At 40.0% G+C, this 18,284-nt stretch overlaps 3 protein-coding genes across 3 annotated transcripts; 1 reads left to right on the forward strand and 2 right to left on the reverse strand.

The window, feature by feature from the left end:
- Positions 1-1,601: 1,601 nt before the first annotated feature.
- On the reverse strand, positions 1,602-6,300 carry LOC123578015 (vomeronasal type-1 receptor 4-like). The gene has a single exon (XM_045440511.1). It carries the CDS (start codon positions 2,904-2,906, stop codon positions 1,965-1,967), a length of 942 nt encoding a protein of 313 aa, XP_045296467.1. The 5' UTR covers positions 2,907-6,300; the 3' UTR covers positions 1,602-1,964.
- Positions 6,301-8,810: 2,510 nt separating this feature from the next.
- Positions 8,811-9,731, forward strand: LOC123578018 (vomeronasal type-1 receptor 4-like). The gene has a single exon (XM_045440514.1). It carries the CDS (start codon positions 8,811-8,813, stop codon positions 9,729-9,731), a length of 921 nt encoding a protein of 306 aa, XP_045296470.1.
- Positions 9,732-10,356: 625 nt separating this feature from the next.
- On the reverse strand, positions 10,357-13,979 carry LOC123578473 (zinc finger protein 677-like). The gene is made up of 3 exons (XM_045441345.1): positions 13,955-13,979; positions 12,570-13,855; positions 10,357-10,461 (listed from the first exon to the last, which is right to left on the reverse strand). The coding sequence occupies exons 1-3, from the start codon at positions 13,977-13,979 to the stop codon at positions 10,357-10,359; spliced, it is 1,416 nt and encodes a 471-aa protein (XP_045297301.1).
- Positions 13,980-18,284: the final 4,305 nt, after the last annotated feature.

Consider the following 18,284-nt stretch of genomic DNA (forward strand, 5'->3'; position numbering starts at 1 on the left):
GTAAACAAAAGATGAAGTTTAAAAATCTAAACATATTAGAAAAAAGCATAATATATTTATAAATAAATTATAATGAAGATATGAAATGTAATAAAACTGTACAAAACACTTACATATTGAATACCTTAAATAATATTCATTGATATCATAAAAGAAACTGATTTTATTAATCAAAATGAGATAGTATATTCTAATGAGGTTGTTTGTTTTTTTGTTTTTTTGTTTTTATTTAAAAAAAATTTTTTTTTCAACGTTTATTTATTTTTGGGACAGAGAGAGACAGAGCATGAACGGGGGAGGGGCAGAGAGAGAGGGAGACACAGAATCGGAAACAGGCTCCAGGCTCTGAGCCATCAGCCCAGAGCCCGACGCGGGGCTCGAACTCACGGACCGCGAGATCGTGACCTGGCTGAAGTCGGACGTTTAACCGACTGCGCCACCCAGGCGCCCCTGTGTTTTTGTTTAAGTAAACTCTATGCCCAAAATGGGGTTTGACCCGTGTAGAATAAATTCTAAACTGAATAATATTGATGGAAGAAACAGGGATAATCTATCAAAGAGCCCCCCCCCCCCCCAACAAACACACACAAACGTACCCTGATGACATGGCTTACCAGTGAGGAGGTTATGTTCATAGGTAAACCAATACTATTTAAGCCGTTCAAAAGTAAAGAAGGACGCCTGAGTGACTCAGGAGGCTGAACATCAGACTCTTGATTTCGGCTCAAGTCATGATCTCAGAAGGTGAGATCGAATCCTGTGTCAGGCTCCACACTGGGCATAAAGCCTGATTGGGATTCTCTCTCTCCCTCTCAAAATAATAAACATTTAAATATATACATATTAAAAAAAATAATAAAACATATATAAGATGAACATGAGTATCTTGTACTGACAGAAAGTAAGAAAGTTAAAAAGTATATACATATCCGAGTATGCCAAATGGCCAAAGCTGGAACAATCTGAATAAGACAATAAATGTCAGTTTTGAATTATAATGCAAAATATTAGAAACTATATGTGAGGGGCACCTGAGTGGCTCAGTTGGTTGAGCGTCCGGCTGCAGCTCAGGTCATGATCTCACGGTTGTGAGTTCGAGCTCCATGTCAGGCTCTGTGCTGGAGCCTGGAGCCTGCTTGGGATTCTGTGTCTCTTTCTCTCTCTGCCCCTCCCCTGCTCACACTCTGTCTCTCTCAAAAATGAAGAAACATTAAAAAAAAATGTGAAATTATACTGATATAAATAATAGTACAATCAATAACTTCCAAATGCTACTACTCTAGCTGCTCCAAATGAAAGACTCCTCCTTAAAATTGCTTCATAAAATCGGAAATGTAGGAGATGACCCTAAATCCATTTCTTGTTAACAGAGCCAACTGGCATCAAGACTTAGAACAAACTACCTTCTAAAAAAAAATTTTTTTTTAATGTTTATTTATTTTTGTGAGAGAGAGACAGAGTATGAGTGGGGAAGGGGCCGAGAGAGCGGGAGACGCAGAATCTGAAGCAGGCTCCAGGCTCTGAGCTGTTAGCACAGAGCCCGATGTGGGGCTCGAAGCCACGAATGGTGAGATCATGACCTGAGCTGAAGTCAGAGGCTTAACTGACTGAGCCACGCAGGCACCCCAGAACAATCTACCTTCTAAAGACTCCCCACATACATTTAACTTGATGAAACGAAACGTCTGTTTGCTTCCTACCTGCACACTTTCTAAGTATCAGCTGACATGTCTTCTTGCTTGTTTTCCTTTGTCTTCTGCAATTCATTGCTCTAATATTTACCTGAAAGTATTTTACATGCTCATCTTTCTCCAGAAGTATTTTCATATTTCAGTTGTTACTGAAACAGATGCTCTTCCTGTCTTTTTCACAACTCAATCTACAAGGAGACTGGCTTGTAATTGTGTGTAGGATTCTACTGGGAATGAGTATATCAATGCCAAACATGGTAAAAAACATACAATTTATATGTTTCTGGTGAGATGGGGTAGTTGTGTATTTCTTCCAGTACATGTACAGAAGAGTCTAGATACACAGGGGTTACAACTTAAGAGAATAAAGGGGCTGACAGTTGGGAAACAGATATTGATTAAGGCAGAGGTGTTCACCAGCCACCAAGTGGTCTTGCCAAAACAAGAAAAACAAATGTAAATGATGGAAGAGAGGGTATAAAAAGATACAAAGGTGCTTACCAGGACAAGGATGGTTTGAGTGGCTCTGGTCTCAGGGGAGAATCTAGATGACAGGTTGTTCCTATGAATGTGTTGGACCCTTTGCTTGTGTGTGTAAAGGATGAAAACCATGGAGCCGCTGGCCCAGGACATGAGCCCCAAACACAAAACATCAGGGATGGATGTGACAGTTGCACATAGGAAGTCTGTACCTTTGTCATGAAGTGTAGCTGAACAGTACTTAAAGTCTATAGTTGTGATGTTTTCATTACTCCATTTTTTAATCACATACATAGGTACTATGATATTTACCAACATGTGCAGAATCCAGCACAAAATGGTGGAGGGGCCAATGTACTTCAGGGCTTTTGCTTTCATCTCTGCCCACCTGGAACTCCTGGGACTGATGCTGATGGCCTGGAAGATACTCAAGAGGCAGGTAGTGCCAATGGACACACCCCTGGCCACTCTGTGCATATAGAAAACAACTTTGCATCCAAAGTCATTGAGAACATATCTCAACCCAAAAGCTGCCATGGTCTCCGGGATTCCTCTCGAGAGAATGACCAAAGAGTTGGCTACAGTCAAGTCCCTGAAAATCACATCTGTGGATCTTGACCTACCTCCATTGAAGCAAAGGGACATATAATGATATAAGAGTGAGAAATTCCCCAGGATTCCAATGGTAATCTGGACCAGGAAGATTACTGCAATTTTCAAATCCGCAGACGTCATTCAGTTATTTTCCAGGGCTCAATATTCACTTTCGCAAAGAAGAGGATTCTGTGTGGAGACACCGGGAATGGGCTACAATTTTCAAGAAAAATTAAATCCCCAAATCTCTACTTACTCTTACTTTTCCCTGATAACTTATTTCTAATATATATTCTTCTTTTGTTAAGAGATTTTTCCAAGTTTGATGTATTTCCTTATATAGCACTTGCAATGTATGGGTCTCTGTTATTAATGCTTTATTTATAACATTTAATATTTACAACTCTCCAAGTTAGTACCTAACATTATCTTCCTTTTACAGATGAGGAGAATTTATAGTGTTTTTGTTGTTGTTAACTCCCAACGTGGGGCTCAAACTCACGACCCAGAGATCAAGAGTTGGTCATAAGTTCTACTGACTGAGCCAGCCAGGTGCCCCCAGATAAGGAGAATTTAGCTGAAAAGAGGTTAAGTGACTCAACTAAATGTTAGTAGTAGAGCCATGGTTTGAACCTGAGTAGCCGGGTTGCAGTGACATTGGCCGTTGGCATCGTACTACTTTCTCAGATCTTGTATTCTTTAAATAATCCAAATATACTTACACATTGTCATATTTGAAACTTGCTGTATTTTACGTTTAATTGTGCTAATTAATTATTTTTTAGTATTTAGGCTATTGACTAGCACCACTAGCAAGACCATCGAAGGTCTTACAATGCAGATGCACTAAATACTTCTCCAGTATCAAATTGACTGTAGAATATAGGTCAGTGGTGCCTGGGTGGTTCAGTCACTTAAGGGTCCAACTTTGGCTCAGGTCATGATCCTGAAGTTCCTGAGTTCGAGCCCCGCATCGGGCTCTGTGCTGACAGCTCGGAGCCTGAAGCCTGCTTCAGATTCTGTGTCTCCCCCTCTCTCTGCTCCTCTTCCACTTGTGCTCTGTTCCCTCCCCCACCCCCCAAATAAATAAACATTAAAAAACAATTTAGCTAAAAAAAAAAATTAGAATATGGGTTAATATGGGGATAGCAAAGTAATGAATCATACCATTTATTTTTTCCAGTGAGATCTACCATATAAATTATTGCATACTATGTTTGTTTGTTTTTTTCTCCTAAGCAGTTGAATTTGAAATTTAAGTAAGTACTGAAATATGTTTAGGGTAAAAACTCAATTAGTCTTTATTTCATGTAAAAGAATAAAACATATAAAAATATAAAACAAGTCCTATGCAAGATGGAATTTGAGACATGAAATCTTATGCGGTGAAAAAATTCAAATAGGAGAACACAGGGGTGAGTCTGAAAATGACACATTAGAGTATTACAAGCTAGAGAAAATATCAGAAGGCACATTTGCGATTGAAAAATGCCAAGTCCTTAGTTTACTCTGCCATCTAAACCCTCAAGTTAACTTTTCCTTGAAGGCTCCTTCACTAACTTCATGGAGGAAAACTGTCCCACCTAGATCAACAGACTATGGGTATTTTCAAAAGAGAGATAATTAACACCTCCATTAAACACACCAAACCTAAGTAACAGAAAAATCACACGCCAGCAAGTGTCACTTGACCACACTGTTCGTACAGGGAGGAATGGTTCAATGAGCTCCATCAAACTCATTATCACATCCACACAACTCTTACTGAAATAACAATGCTAATCCTGGAAATCACTCCATGATTTCTATAGAGCAGATTAACTTCTGAATTATAGTCTTAAGGATCATAAAAACCAGAATCCACTAATGCTCAGAATGAAGCCCAACCATCATCATCAGTGAAGATCACAGTAAGATAAACATTAGGAACAACTGGAGATTGATATAGGGTCTCAGACCTCTGGTTCCTCTCCAGAGGTTCAGCCTGTGCCTCAGAAATTATTATTTCTTCCTGTATGGGACTGTTTCTGTGTCATTTTCTACCCTCAGAAGAATCCCTTCCCCAGACAGGAGCATTTCCCCAGACTGTGATATGCCTCATCTCCAAACATAATCTGTGTCTCAGGCTGAAACAGAAAAATACTCACGTATCTCTTTCCTGCTGCTGGGACAGTGAGCTCAGTGTGACAGTCATGACACCCTTTGCTCATGTGGGAGGGAGGCAGCCAGACCCTATGATAAGAGTCTGCGATTCTGTGATCTCAACTCTCCACAGAACTACAATTATCACTTTGCGGGCAGTTCCAATGACGCTGTGCAATGTGGCAGTTGAAATTAATCTTAAAAAAAAAAAAAAAAAAAAAAATCCTTCCAGTTCCCAATTCTCAGAAACAATTAGAGTTTCTAGTTAGCCTCTCCAAAGAGACAGACTGAATGTTTTGGAGGAGTGTTTTCCTTTTCCATAATAGCTGGGTTTAGACAGAGTCTCACTTGGTAGAAATAGAAAAATGTTGAGATCTGGCCCAGGAGACAACAGCAGTGAAGCACAAGTATTTAATCAGACCCTGCACTTCCTGGAGAATGTCACCGTCCTTAAAATATAATTGTCTGTTTACGCTCAGGCTCCTAAGCTGAAAAATAAGGCACGTTCTGAGCAGGGACAAGAAGGATACAAAAGGCCCAGGGAGGATTTTTCAAGAAGAGCGAAAGGAAGGCTGTGATGCAACAAACATGTATCACAAATCATTAGATATGCTTTGTACAACTCGGTGCAGTTAACTGGAAAGTCCAGTCGACGTGGACATTTCTAGGAATGTGTACTTCATGGCACTGACCCCAGAAGAAGTACAAATTCTGAAGTGAACCCTGTGCACTGGCCAGTTGGGGGGGAGGGGGGGAGGGGCGGAAACAGCAATATTTGTACAGGAAGTCTTTCACAAAGACAGCACCAGATGATAGTTTATCAGTGATACTCTATTATTCTTCACTATCAGATAGATCCATGTTACTTGGGCCATTCACAAATGTTATGTTTACTATACTTCAAAAGACTAATGCTTGCAAATAATTTCCCAATATCTTACAAAGATTGCCACCAATATTTAACAAATCTCACATACATAAGGGATCCCAAATTATTAAATATATTTGCAAATACTGTCACCAATAAAAGATTACAGCATAGGGGCACCTGGCTGCTAAGTCTGTAAAGCATGTAATTCTTGAGTTGTGAGTTCAAGCCCCAACGTGGAGGGACAGTTTACTTAAAAAAAAAAAAAAAGGAAAGAAAGGAAGAAAGAAAAAGAAGTTAAGGAGGAAGACAGATGATCATGTTGGTAACTGCAAACCAAGATATTTGGCAGAATTTTATAGGTGACAATGATAAAAAAAAAGTAATATTAGGATGTCCTTAAGTTGATAAATATCACTGATTTCTTCTATTAAGTTTATTTATTCTGAGAGACAGAGAGCGAGCATGCATGAATGATGGAGGGGCAGACAGACAGGGAGAGAGAGAGAATGCCAAGCAGACTGCACACTGTCAGCACAGAGCCTGACGCGAGGCTCAAACTCACCAACCGTGAGATCGTGACCTGAGCCAAGATCAAGGGTCAGATGCCTGACTAAGCCACGCAGGCACTCATAGTATTACTGCACCTACTGCTTGTAGAAGACACAAATATATACCTGGGAAGCCCAGATAATTAATTTTTTATTTAAAAAATCTCATGTTGGAAATTGGGATTCTTTCAGGTTTGAATGGGATCCAGTGCAAAAACCCCACAGGAAGGAGAAATTATCCCTTAAGTGTGAATTGAATGAGCAAATAGAAACAGGGGTCCTCAAGTCTGCAGCACTCAACAGCCCCATAAGTGATTTAACGTAATCGCTACTGAGAATAATTGTTGATGTTTAATTCAAGTAACAATAAAATCTGATTTTTAGAGTGCTTAAGAACTGTAGTTATGAAATCAATTGTTTTCAGCCTACCTTACAGGAACCATAGACAAATTCTTCAGAATTATTAACCGGCCTTAGAATACTTCCATGCTTGCAATAATGAGTAGGGTGAATCCACAGGAATCGCCAATTCAATGAAAAACATTTTATCTGAAAGGAAATTGCTAGAATGTGAATGTTTTATCTACCTTGCATAAGTAGAAAGCGCTTAATGAAGACAGTAATTGTGTTTCCCCTGAAAATACCCACGGTCTGTTGGTGTTCGTGAAACTGTTTTCTGCTTGAAGTTAAGGAAGCAGAATTTAAGGAAAAGGCAACTATATCTGCATGTCAGACAGAAGCTGTCAGACCCAAATTTACCTCGTGATCTTTTTTCTAATTTAAATTTATTCTAATACAAATCCAAAAATCTAAAAGTTACACTTAATGAAATACAGAAAACCCCATCCCTTACATCTTCTGCGTGTCTGATATTTTACAATCTTTCATAAATGTGGCCTCACTGCTAATAGTCTTACTTCTAAAGTGTTAACAAGCAGACAGTTATATAGTCTGAAATTAGTGATAATTTAGTTTTTAATCCTATATGTTTTTATACTGGATTAGCGTTCTACAACCCACAGTTTAAGGCAAGACATGCTACTGTTCAGTGGTTTCCATATAAGTGCTAATGTACTTGTCTTCCTGGCATAAAGGCAAATACGTTTTTCTCTTACCTCCTAATATGGAGCAATTCCTGAATTAATCAAGTCCAACCTGGTCACAGGCAGGCCTCTGCAGCCCCCTACTGCAGTCAGCGCATCTACCCTGCCCTAACATCTCAAGTCTTCGTTCATGATGTGTGTTGTCATCTAGAATAAGAAATCTTCGCACAGAAACTGAAACTTGTTATGACCAAAATTGGAAACTAAACATACCAGCGATATAAAACAAAATGACAGGTATAAAAACAAAACTAAATCTTTATCTAAATTATTCAAAGAAAACAGCTAACCTAACAGACTTGGTTAGTTTGGCATGACTGCTAAGTGCCCTGTCTTTGCAACCAGCCCAGATGGGTTACATTCCCCATTTTCCCCTAAACAAGGTGTGAATTTAAACAAATACGATGTGTCTATATTGTTCTGATCTTTATAATGAAATAGTAGTGCACGTTTATAGATTTACAAGAGTAAACTAAGCTACCATGTGTATGGACTTCACAGCAGTTTTTACACGCAGTAAGTGATTTTATTTTTTTTTAAGTTTATTTGTTTATTTTGAGAGTGAGAGCAAGCAGGGGAGGGGCAGAGGTGGAGGAAGAGAGAATCCCAAGCAGGCTCCGCACTATCAGCACCAAGCCCAAGGTGGGGCTCAAACCCACAAATCATGAGATCGTGACTTGAGCTGAAATCCAGGCACCCAGGTACCCCTAAGTGATTTTAAAAGTTATATATTCATGGGGCGCCTGGGTGGCGCAGTCGGTTGAGCGTCCGACTTCAGCCAGGTCACGATCTCGCGGTCCGTGAGTTCAAGCCCCACGTCGGGCTCTGGGCTGATGGCTCAGAGCCTGGAGCCTGTTTCCGATTCTGTGTCTCCCTCTCTCTCTGCCCCTCCCCCGTTCATGCTCTGTCTCTCTCTGTCCCAAAAATAAATAAACGTTGAAAAAAAAAATTTTTAAAAAAAAAAAAAAGTTATATATTCAGGGCGCCTGGGTGGCCCAGCTGGTAAAGTGTCTGACTTCAGCTCAGGTCGTGATCTCGGGGTCTGTGAGTTCGAGCCCCGCATCGGGCGTTGTCCTGACAGTTCAGAGCCTGGAGCCTGCTTTGGATTCTGTGTCTCCCTCTCTCTCTCTGCAAATGCCCCTGCTCATTCTCTCTCTCTCAGAAATAAACATTAAAAAAAAAACTTATATATTCAACACTTGAAAGCATGTGTAGAAAAAAACACAAAACACCTATAAATACTTCTAAAGGGGAACCAATGGTAACTGGAGAATACTGAATTGCAGTGGACAAGATAAATGTAGCCTGTGCACCATAATCCCAAGCAGGGAGGATCTTATTCTGGCTCTAAAGACATTATCAGTCACTGCAAGCTGGCAGAATGGCATCCATGGATGTGGCCACTGGAACAATCTTCTTATCACAGACAGTATTTGGAACTCTTGGAAATTTCTCTCTTCTCTACCATTATCTCTTCCTTTACTCCACTGAGCACAGGGTGAGGCCCACAGATTTGATTCTCAAGCACCTGATGATAGCCAACTCCTTAGCCCTGCTTTCTAAAGGAGTCCCGCAGACAATGACAGCTTTCGGTTTCAAAGATTTCCTCAACGAAGCCGGATGCAAACTGGTTTTCTATCTTCACAGAAGTGGAAGGGCCATGTCCATGAGCAGCATCTGCCTCTTGAGTGTCTTTCAGGCCATCATGATCAGCCCAAGAGACTCCACACAGGCAGAACTTAAACTGAAGGCTCCCAAGCACACTGGCTCCTTTGTTTTCTTGTGCTGGATTCTGGCAATGCTGGCAAACATCTCTTTTCCCGTAAATGTGACTGGCAAATGGAGCAACGCAAACATCACCATGAAAAAGGATTTGGGATACTGCTCTGGCGTGGGCAATAACAAACTCATGTTATCAGTACTGGCAGCGATGTTATCATTCCCTGATGTTTTATGTCTGTGGCTCATGATCTGGGCCAGCGGCTCCATGGTTTCCATCCTGCACAGGCACAAGCAGCGGGTCAGATACATTCGTGGCAACAAACTCTCTGCTAGATGCTCCCCCGAGTCCACTGCCACCCAAAGAATCCTTGTCCTTGTGAGCATCTTCGTGTCATTTTACACCCTGTCCTCCACCTTCCAACTCTGCATTGCTCTTATTAATAATCCCAGTTGGTTGCTGGTGAACATCTCTGCCTTCATCAATGGATGTTTCCCAACTGTCAGCCCCTATGTTCTCATAAACCACGGCTCCAGCCTGTCCAGGCTCTGCTTTGTCTGGCCAAGGAACAAAATCTCCTGATCTCATCAGAAGTGTATCAAGTTGTTTCTGCACAGCGTGTTTACTGTTTATTCACTCCTCTTCACAGAGTTGTGTGCGCAGTGGTGATGCAGCCATATTACAAGCAATGTTGGACCACACTGAACTTATGCCCGATAACAAACCATAAATGCTAATTACTGTAAATGTAATACTATCTAATTATCACATAAGTCCTTACATAATTGTTGGTCATGTTTGTAGTGGAGTAGTTCAACGTCTAGAAATAGTAAAATGTGGGTCCTGACACAACCTGGATATTAAGGGGGTGTCTTTGAGTATGTAACTTTCAATAGACAGAACACATTTATCCAGAAATTAACCAAGCATGGAATGTCTGGTAAAGTTCCATGAAAAAGGAACAATATGTGAGCTGGCCATTCAGGAAACTGAAAAAACAAAATGTTCTCTGAGAAAAACGAAACAGAACGGGGTGAATCTGGTTCTTGGGGGTTTTCCATAAAGTGGAAGTCTCTACACCATCACAGAACCAAGGACCTACTTCCAAGATGACATTAAACGGAAGTTAATGGTGACCAAAGGGGAGGATTAATAGGCGGACAGAAATCAGCCCCAGTCATGCTCCAAGTTCTTACTGGGTCTTCCGTTAGTCCTCTTCGTGCCGCACGGTTTTCCTAACCGAAGAGAAAGTCAAGTCCCAGTGCTGTCCAGCCACACTTCGAATGAGTTCTGGGCCCCGGTGCAGCTGCAGCTGCATGGAACTGGGGAGGCAATTCTCTGACCAGATGCGCTCATGTGGTGGCCCTTAGCTGCTGTTTTCCATCCCAGTAGCATTCCCTCCCTCACAGGAGCCTGACTCACTCTGGGAACCCTCCCCCCTCTGCCTTTTTCTGAAAAGTCCAGCTAAATTGCTCAGGAAACAGGCCAGCTTTCCTAATGTTCCAAGCTTCAGTCCTCAGGGCCTGCAGGGATGTTGGATGGGGGGCAGGTGCACCAGCCCCGCATTCTCCCTGGGACCCAATCCACACTGGCTATCCTGGTCAGCCAAGTCCCCAATTCCCAGGAGGCTTCTGTGGCTACCTGCAAGTTCTCCAGGATCCAAGTAGCCACTGAGGTGCACACCGGGCGGGGGGGGGGGGGGAGGGAGTGGGGGACTGGGGGGTGGTGGTGGCTGTGGATGTGCTCTCAGAGTCCCATTGTGAGAAAGGGAGAGTCTGGATATGTGGACCCATCTCTAGCTCAGAAAGAGAGAGCTAGGGGAAGTTTCCTGAAAGTGAGAAGTGCTGCTAACTGTAGGAGCTTTTCCTCCAGATAAAAATAATAATAATAATAAAGCCATATTAAAAATTTAGACTAGTACAATAATAATAAATTGGTCAGGAACTTTAAAGTATGTATCTCTGAATGGCACTGAAGGTCCCTGCATCTTTGATATGGCTGTTGTGTCTGTTCCTCTCACAAACACATCCTTAAGAATTAAGGCACACAGGGTTGAGTGATTTCACTAACTTCATGCCTTGTTTAGCAGCGGACTGAAGACTTGAACTTATGGGGGGTGGTAACAAATCACAGGATTTAACCATCATGATACACTGAAAAAGCTGGATGGCAATGTTCGTCCAGTAATCTAGATTTACATTTAGGTGTTTTCATAACTTGTTCTCATATTTTAGATTACTGGTATATTATTTATAATACTGGCTATGACCAGTTTCCATTTCCATTCTGTGCAAAGATTTATTTTATATGCTAATAAAAATTAGGCATAAAGCTTCTGAGATCTTAATAAACTACAGATACTCTGATTGCAACATAGTACCATAGGAACCTGCCTCATGACCAAGTTGGACTTCATGACTGCAAGATTCACTTGATAATAGTATGATAACAGAGAGTTCTTTGTTTTTATACTAGGAAGAAAACAGAGTGGCACCTGTCACCAAAGCATTGAACTATTTCATACAATGTCCCAAAGTATGGTAGATAAAATACCATTTACACCAAGGCTGCAGGCCACAAGGTTAAGGTACAAAAGTTAACTGCCTTCGGAGATACCAGAAATGAACAAGTGAATTGAAAATTAAAAACAAAACCCATTTACATTAGGACCAAAACAAAAGGTTCCATCACGGGCACTGTTAGGGCAATATGTGAAACGTCTGTGATGAAGACATTATGTCAATGATATATTTTCAACCACAGGTTCAAAGTCAGTAATAAAGTAACCTCATTAAGAAATCTAAAAGAACAGGGGCGCCTGGGTGGCTCAGTCAGTTGAGTTATCCTGCTGAGGTCACGATCTCACAGTTCGTGAGTTTGAGCCTCACATCAGGCTCTGTGCTGACAGCTTAGAGCCTGAAGTCTACCTCAGATTCTGTGTCTCCCTCTCTCTCTCTGCCCCCAACCCCATTCTATATCTCTCAAAAATAAATAATAAGTATTTTTAAAAACAAAAACAAAAGAAATCCAAAAGAATAAAAAGATTGTATAAACTTAAGGGGTTTCCACAGATGTCCCTGCTCCTTTGACACCCATCATCTCATGAATTTTAAAGCATTTTGACTTTTAATTTACCTGCAGAGTGTAACATTTGATTTGATTAACCTTCAAGAACTAGACTAAGTTCTCACTATTAGGAATTCTCTAATGCACAGTACATTGTGGAACCTGCTTAAGCAATGTACCACCTAATTATGTTTGTAGGGTTTTTTCCAACATGAAATCTTTGGTGAATCCTGAGATCAAGTCATGGCATGAGGGCCGTGCTACATTCTTTTGTAAAGTTTCTTCACAGTATCCATTCCCCTATGACTCCAAAGGTGAGAACATTTAATAAAAGTCTTAACACACCCTCTATACCTTCACTGTATGTATATTCTGATGTCTACTGAGGCTTGAATACTGCTTAAAGGATTTGCCACATTCATGACATTTGTAAGGTTTCTCTCCAGTATGAATTCTTTGGTGAACTGTAAGGCTTGAATTCTGACTAAAGGCCTTGCCACATACATTACATTTGTACGGTTTCTCTCCAGCATGAATTCTCTTATGCTGTGTAAGGTTTGAACTCCCAGTGAAGGCCTTTCCACACTCATTACATTTGTAAGGTTTCTCTCCAGTATGAATTCTCTCATGACTCCAAAGGTGTGAACGGGTGGTAAAATCCTTACCACACTGATTACATTTGTAAGGTTTTTCTCCAGAATGGATTCTCTTATGTTGAGCAAGATTTGAACACTCAGAAAAGGCTTTGCCACACACATTGCATTTGTAAGGCTTCTCTCCAGTATGAATTCGTTCGTGGCCCCAAAGGTGGGAACGTATCATAAAATGCTTACCACATACATTACATTTATATGGTTTCTCTCCAGTATGAATTCTCTGATGCCTTGTGAGGTTCGAGAACCTGTTAAAGGCTTTGCCACACTCGTTACATTTGTAAGGTCTTTGCTCAGAATGAATTCTTTGATGATTAGCTAAGGTTGAACAATGGCTAAAAGCCTTCCCACACTCATTGCATTTGTAAGGTTTTTCTCTACTGGGGGTCTTCTCATATTGTGTCAGTAATGAAGGATGCATAAGAACCTTCCCATACTTATTAACAATGTTGGTTGTGACACTAGAAGCAATTCTTTGAGGTGGTGAAACTGAGGACGTTTTGGTAGACTTCTCAACTTGATTACTTTCACAAATTTCCTCTTGGGTTTGAAATCTCTGCAGTTCAGCCAGATGCGAATGAAAGCTTACTCCAAGCTTATTGCCCAAGCAGTTCATATACTTGTTTCCTGAATGGCCTACCATGTAGTTTAGCTCCTTGTTTGTCATATCATGTTTATAATATGGAGATGTACTTCTTCTTATGGAAACACTGTGCTTTACAGGGAAATTATTCCAGAATTTAGGATGTTGTTGGTCTTCTCTACAGGTGAGATTTTTATAATGGGATGTAGTTATTCCTTCGTAATATTTTTCTTCATAAATCCACGGAGTCTCAAGTTTGTTCACATCTTGCTGGTCTTTCTTCAAATCAAAGTCATCAAAGTCATGACTTCGGTCTCTTTCAAAAGTCAACGTTTGCAGTAATTCTCCATTATTAATGCAGTCTTTTGGTGGTAATTCTTTGCCCACACATCTAGTAGCCTTATCTGTAAGATATAAATAATCGTAGGCATCTTATTAACCAGAGTTGAAGATGGGTATTTACATTGAAACGTATTACACCAAAAGTAAAACTCATAACTGACAAGCGTTATCAGGTTTCTCAACCATGGTGTGCAAATGTATAAACACAGAAAAGACATAAAATTCTTCAGTAAAGAAAGGATGACTACATATGGTTTAAATTATTTGCAGGGAAACCTATGTTCAAAAGCTCTGTGGTCAAAAGTTCCAACTGCCCTGGGGCGCCTCGGTGACTCAGTCAGTAAGGTGGCCAACTTCAGCTCAGGTCACTATCTCATGGTTCGTGAGCTTGAGCCCTGTGTCAGGTTCTTTCCCGACAGCATGGAGCCTGGAGCCTGCTGGGGATTCTGTGTCTCCCTCTCTCTCTGCCCCTCCCCCACTTGTACTGTGTCTCTCTCAAAAATAAACATTAAAAAAAAAAAAGTTCCAACTACCCTGAAATAATAGAATTTCCCACAGGCACCCCAAAGTTTACAGAACCTCACAAGAGGGATAAAGGTGAATCATATTTGTAAAAAATATAAATATTAAAGCTAACTGAATACTTATTTTGTACACAATATTAAGACCACATTTTGAAGATAGTAAAATATTCTCCTGAAATACTTCTTCAAAAATATATCCATGCAAACAGGCATTCTGCAATGTTAATAATCAGTGCACTGAGGTTATATACTGTAATATACATAAAAATTAAGTGTTAATCAAAATAAAAAATAATAAAGATTTTAGTAACCCAAGGCAAATCCAGCACTAATTAATAAGTATGTTCATTTATTAAAAATATATGGACTTCAGAATTCTAAAGAACTCACCCATAAGAAAAAAAGAGGCTGTATTTCAGAAGCACATAATATCATAAATGGAAAACATGAATATTTTGAAATAGAAGTTCTGATAAATAAGTAATATTACAGAAATTAACAATGAGGAACTGTGACATCAAAATGGCAAGAAGGGAACTCCAAATGTATCTCTTTTTACAAAGCAGGAGATAAACTAGCAAAAATTGTCAGAATGAAATTTATAAGACCTCTAGAAATTAGTCACAGGATTCTAGGCACCAGATACACTCTTAATCAAGAAAAAGGTATTTGTTTTAACTTGCTGTGACTCTGCTCCGCACCCCAGCTAGGAAGTGGCCTTGAAGATGGGAGCCTTTAAAGAATTGTGACTAGTCATTTGTTTGTTTCAATCTGTCTGCTGGCTCCCTGAGGGACTGGCTTAAAGTGTGTACCCTTCTTTGGCCTACCTCACATCTCTATCTAGGTGGAAGTGATAACTAGGGGCCATCTGTCAGAAATATTTAAAGGTAAATGTAGTAGCCACTGCCATCTAGGGAAAGGGATAACAATTGGGGCAAATACTAGACAAACCAAAACCCTAAGAAAAACCTTGGGGAGTGAGGTGCAGTGGGGAATAAGGCTCTGAAGTCCCCCTACATACTCCAGGGACTCTAGAAGGATACAGGTATGTCCAGGACCAGGCTCATGAGAAAAGACTTGAGAAACCCCCAAGCTTTTACCTCCTGCTGACCATCAGATTCTGAGCAAGCAGAAGTGAAGGGAAGGCACCACTGTAAACGTCTATACTGTGTGTTTCATGCACTCCCCAACACACACACACTCATCTACAAAGTATGGAAAGTTGGTTTGTTTTGTGTTTGGTTCCAGCTGTTTCAGGAAATCTGTTGAATCACTAGCTGACCAATAAGCGAACCAAAGACTTCAGTGGCTACCTGTAGCAAAGAAAATATGCCACACAAAATTTGTTGAGAGAAACAAACACACAACAGCAATCACAAGAGACATAAAAAACCCTAGGAAGGGAGAATATTATGATTTCCAAAGTATCAGCATATTCATATTCATAATGTCCCGTTTTTTAAAATTTTGTTTGTTTCTGAGACAGAGAGAGACAGAGCATGAGTGGGGGAGGGGGAGAGAGAAAGGGAGACACAGAATCAGAAGCAGGCTCCAGACTCTGAGCTGTCAGCACAGAGCCCAACGCAGGGCTCAAACTCACAAACCATGAGATCATGACATGAGCCAAAGTCGGTCACTCAACCAACTGAGCAACCCAGGTGCCCTAATAATGTCCCATTTTTTAATAAGAAGGTACAAAGGAGGCAACACAACAATAAAGTGCGACCCATACAGAAAAATATATAACAAATCTTGACCCTAACGAAGCCCAAACTTTGGAATTATTAAACAAACACTTTAAATCAACTATTTAAGCTAAAGGAAATGGTGGGCAAAGAATTAAAAAGAAATCAGAAAAATTGTGTTTAAATTTTTTTTTTTTAATTTTTTTTTTTTCAACGTTTATTTATTTTTGGGACAGAGAGAGACAGAGCATGAACGGGGGAGGGGCAGAGAGAGGGAGACACAGAATCGGAAACAGGCTCCAGGCTCTGAGCCATCAGCCCAGAGCCCGACGCGGGGCTCGAACTCACGGACCGCGAGATCGTGACCTGGCTGAAGTCGGACACTTAACCGACTGCGCCACCCAGGCGCCCCAGAAAAATTGTGTTTAAATAAACAGAGAATATCAATAAAGAGATAGAACGTGGAAGATGAAACAAAACACCTTCTCAAGTTTAAATGTAAAATACTCAAAGTGTAAAATACACAAAATGAAAAACTTCACAGAGAAGTTCAATAACAGATTTCATGAGGTAGAAATAAGATTCAGCAAACTAGTAGGGAAGTCATTTGAAATCACCTTGTCTGAGCAGCACAAAGAATGAATACAAATGAACAGAGTCTAATAGTCCTACCAGACAACATCATGGGGAACAATATATGAACAATGAGAGTCCCACAAAGAAAGGGAAGGAGGCAAAGGAATATGGAGAAAATATGGTAGACAATTTTGTAACTGTTAAAAGACATGCATCTACAAATCTAAGTACTCAATGAACACACAATTAAGAAAAATTCAGAGACGTACACTGCAACAAGTCATGATCACTACGTGGAAAGACAAAGGTAAAAAGAGAATCTTGAAAGCAAGAAGTGAGAAGCGTCATGTAGAAAGCACACACAATATCTTTCAAAGCTGAATGTTCAGCCAAACCATGAAGCAAAAGACCATGGGATAACATATTTAAAGTGTTGACAAAGAAAACAAAAACAAAAACCTGGCAATCAATTCAATCTCCAGAAACCCTGTCCTTTGAAAATAAGGGAGAAATTAAGACTTACTAGAGAAACAAAAGGTGAGGAAGTTCCTTATAACTAAAATAACACTACAAGGAATAAACAATGGCACTTCTTAGTTTATTCTGAGGCAAACATTATTCTGATTCCAAACCAGACAAAGACATCACAAGAAAACTACAGAGCAATACCCTTATTAATAAAGATGTAAAAGTCTTCAGCAAAATGCCAGCCAACTAAATAGAAAGCATATTAAAATCACACAACATAAGTAAAAGGGATTTATTCCAAGAATTCAGTGGTAGAAAGTTCAACATATAAACATCTATCAACGTTACAATCCACATTAATATTAGGAAGACAAAAAGAAAAACAAAACCTAATGATCTTATTGCATGCAAAATATCTGAAAAATTCTAGAACTCTTAAATGACAAAACACTCAGCATACTCAGAAGTGACCTTCCTCAACCTTTAAAGATTATTTATGAAAAACTACAGCTAATATCCTCTAAGAAACAGTAAAAAACTTCCCCCTGACATAAGAAATAAGACATGAATATCCACTTTCACTGCTGGTATCTAACACTATTCTGCAAGTTCTTTTTTTTTTTTTTTTAATTATTGAATGTTTTTTTTTTTTTTTAATTTTTTTTTTTCAACGTTTATTTATTTTTGGGACAGAGAGAGACAGAGCATGAACGGGGGAGGGGCAGAGAGAGAGGGAGACACAGAATCTGAAACAGGCTCCAGGCTCTGAGCCATCAGCCCAGAGCCCGACGCGGGGCTTGAACTCACGGACCACGAGATCGTGACCTGGCTGAAGTCGGATGCTTAACCGACTGCGCCACCCAGGCGCCCCTATTCTGCAAGTTCTAACCAAAGCAATAAAACAAGAAAAAAGGAAAACAAGCATAGATAATAGAAGAGAAAAAGGAAAATTATCTCTGTGTGAAAATGACACACATAAATAAATATATATAATAGACATATATGTAAATATATAAAATTTATCTGTTCTATAGATTTTCTTTTTCTATTTTGTCTGGACTCTTCACAGCCCTTTGCAGTTCTGTATGTTTTCAGTCATGTTTTACACTTTCTTTAAAAAAAATTTTTTTTACATTTGTTTACTTTTGAAAGACAGAGCAGGACCAGAGGAGGGGCAGAAAGAGAGAGGGAGAAAGAGGATCCAAAGTGGGCTCCACACTGACATACCCCCCAACACA

Source organism: Leopardus geoffroyi, chromosome E2, assembly GCF_018350155.1.
Source record: "Leopardus geoffroyi isolate Oge1 chromosome E2, O.geoffroyi_Oge1_pat1.0, whole genome shotgun sequence".
Classification (NCBI taxonomy): Eukaryota; Metazoa; Chordata; class Mammalia; order Carnivora; family Felidae; genus Leopardus; species Leopardus geoffroyi.

Bases quoted from the DNA above. Each gene is read 5' to 3' on its own strand.
- LOC123578015 (XM_045440511.1), bottom strand. From the start codon at position 2,906: ATGACGTCTGCGGATTTGAAAATTGCAGTAATCTTCCTGGTCCAGATT.
- LOC123578018 (XM_045440514.1), top strand. From the start codon at position 8,811: ATGGCATCCATGGATGTGGCCACTGGAACAATCTTCTTATCACAGACA.
- LOC123578473 (XM_045441345.1), bottom strand. From the start codon at position 13,979: ATGGTTGAGAAACCTGATAACGCTT. The intron at 13,856-13,954 runs GTCAGTTATGAG...TATATCTTACAG, and splicing joins TGAGAAACCTGATAACGCTT to ATAAGGCTACTAGATGTGTG. The intron at 10,462-12,569 runs GTATAGAGGGTG...AGTTCCATGCAG, and splicing joins AGAATATACATACAGTGAAG to CTGCAGCTGCACCGGGGCCC.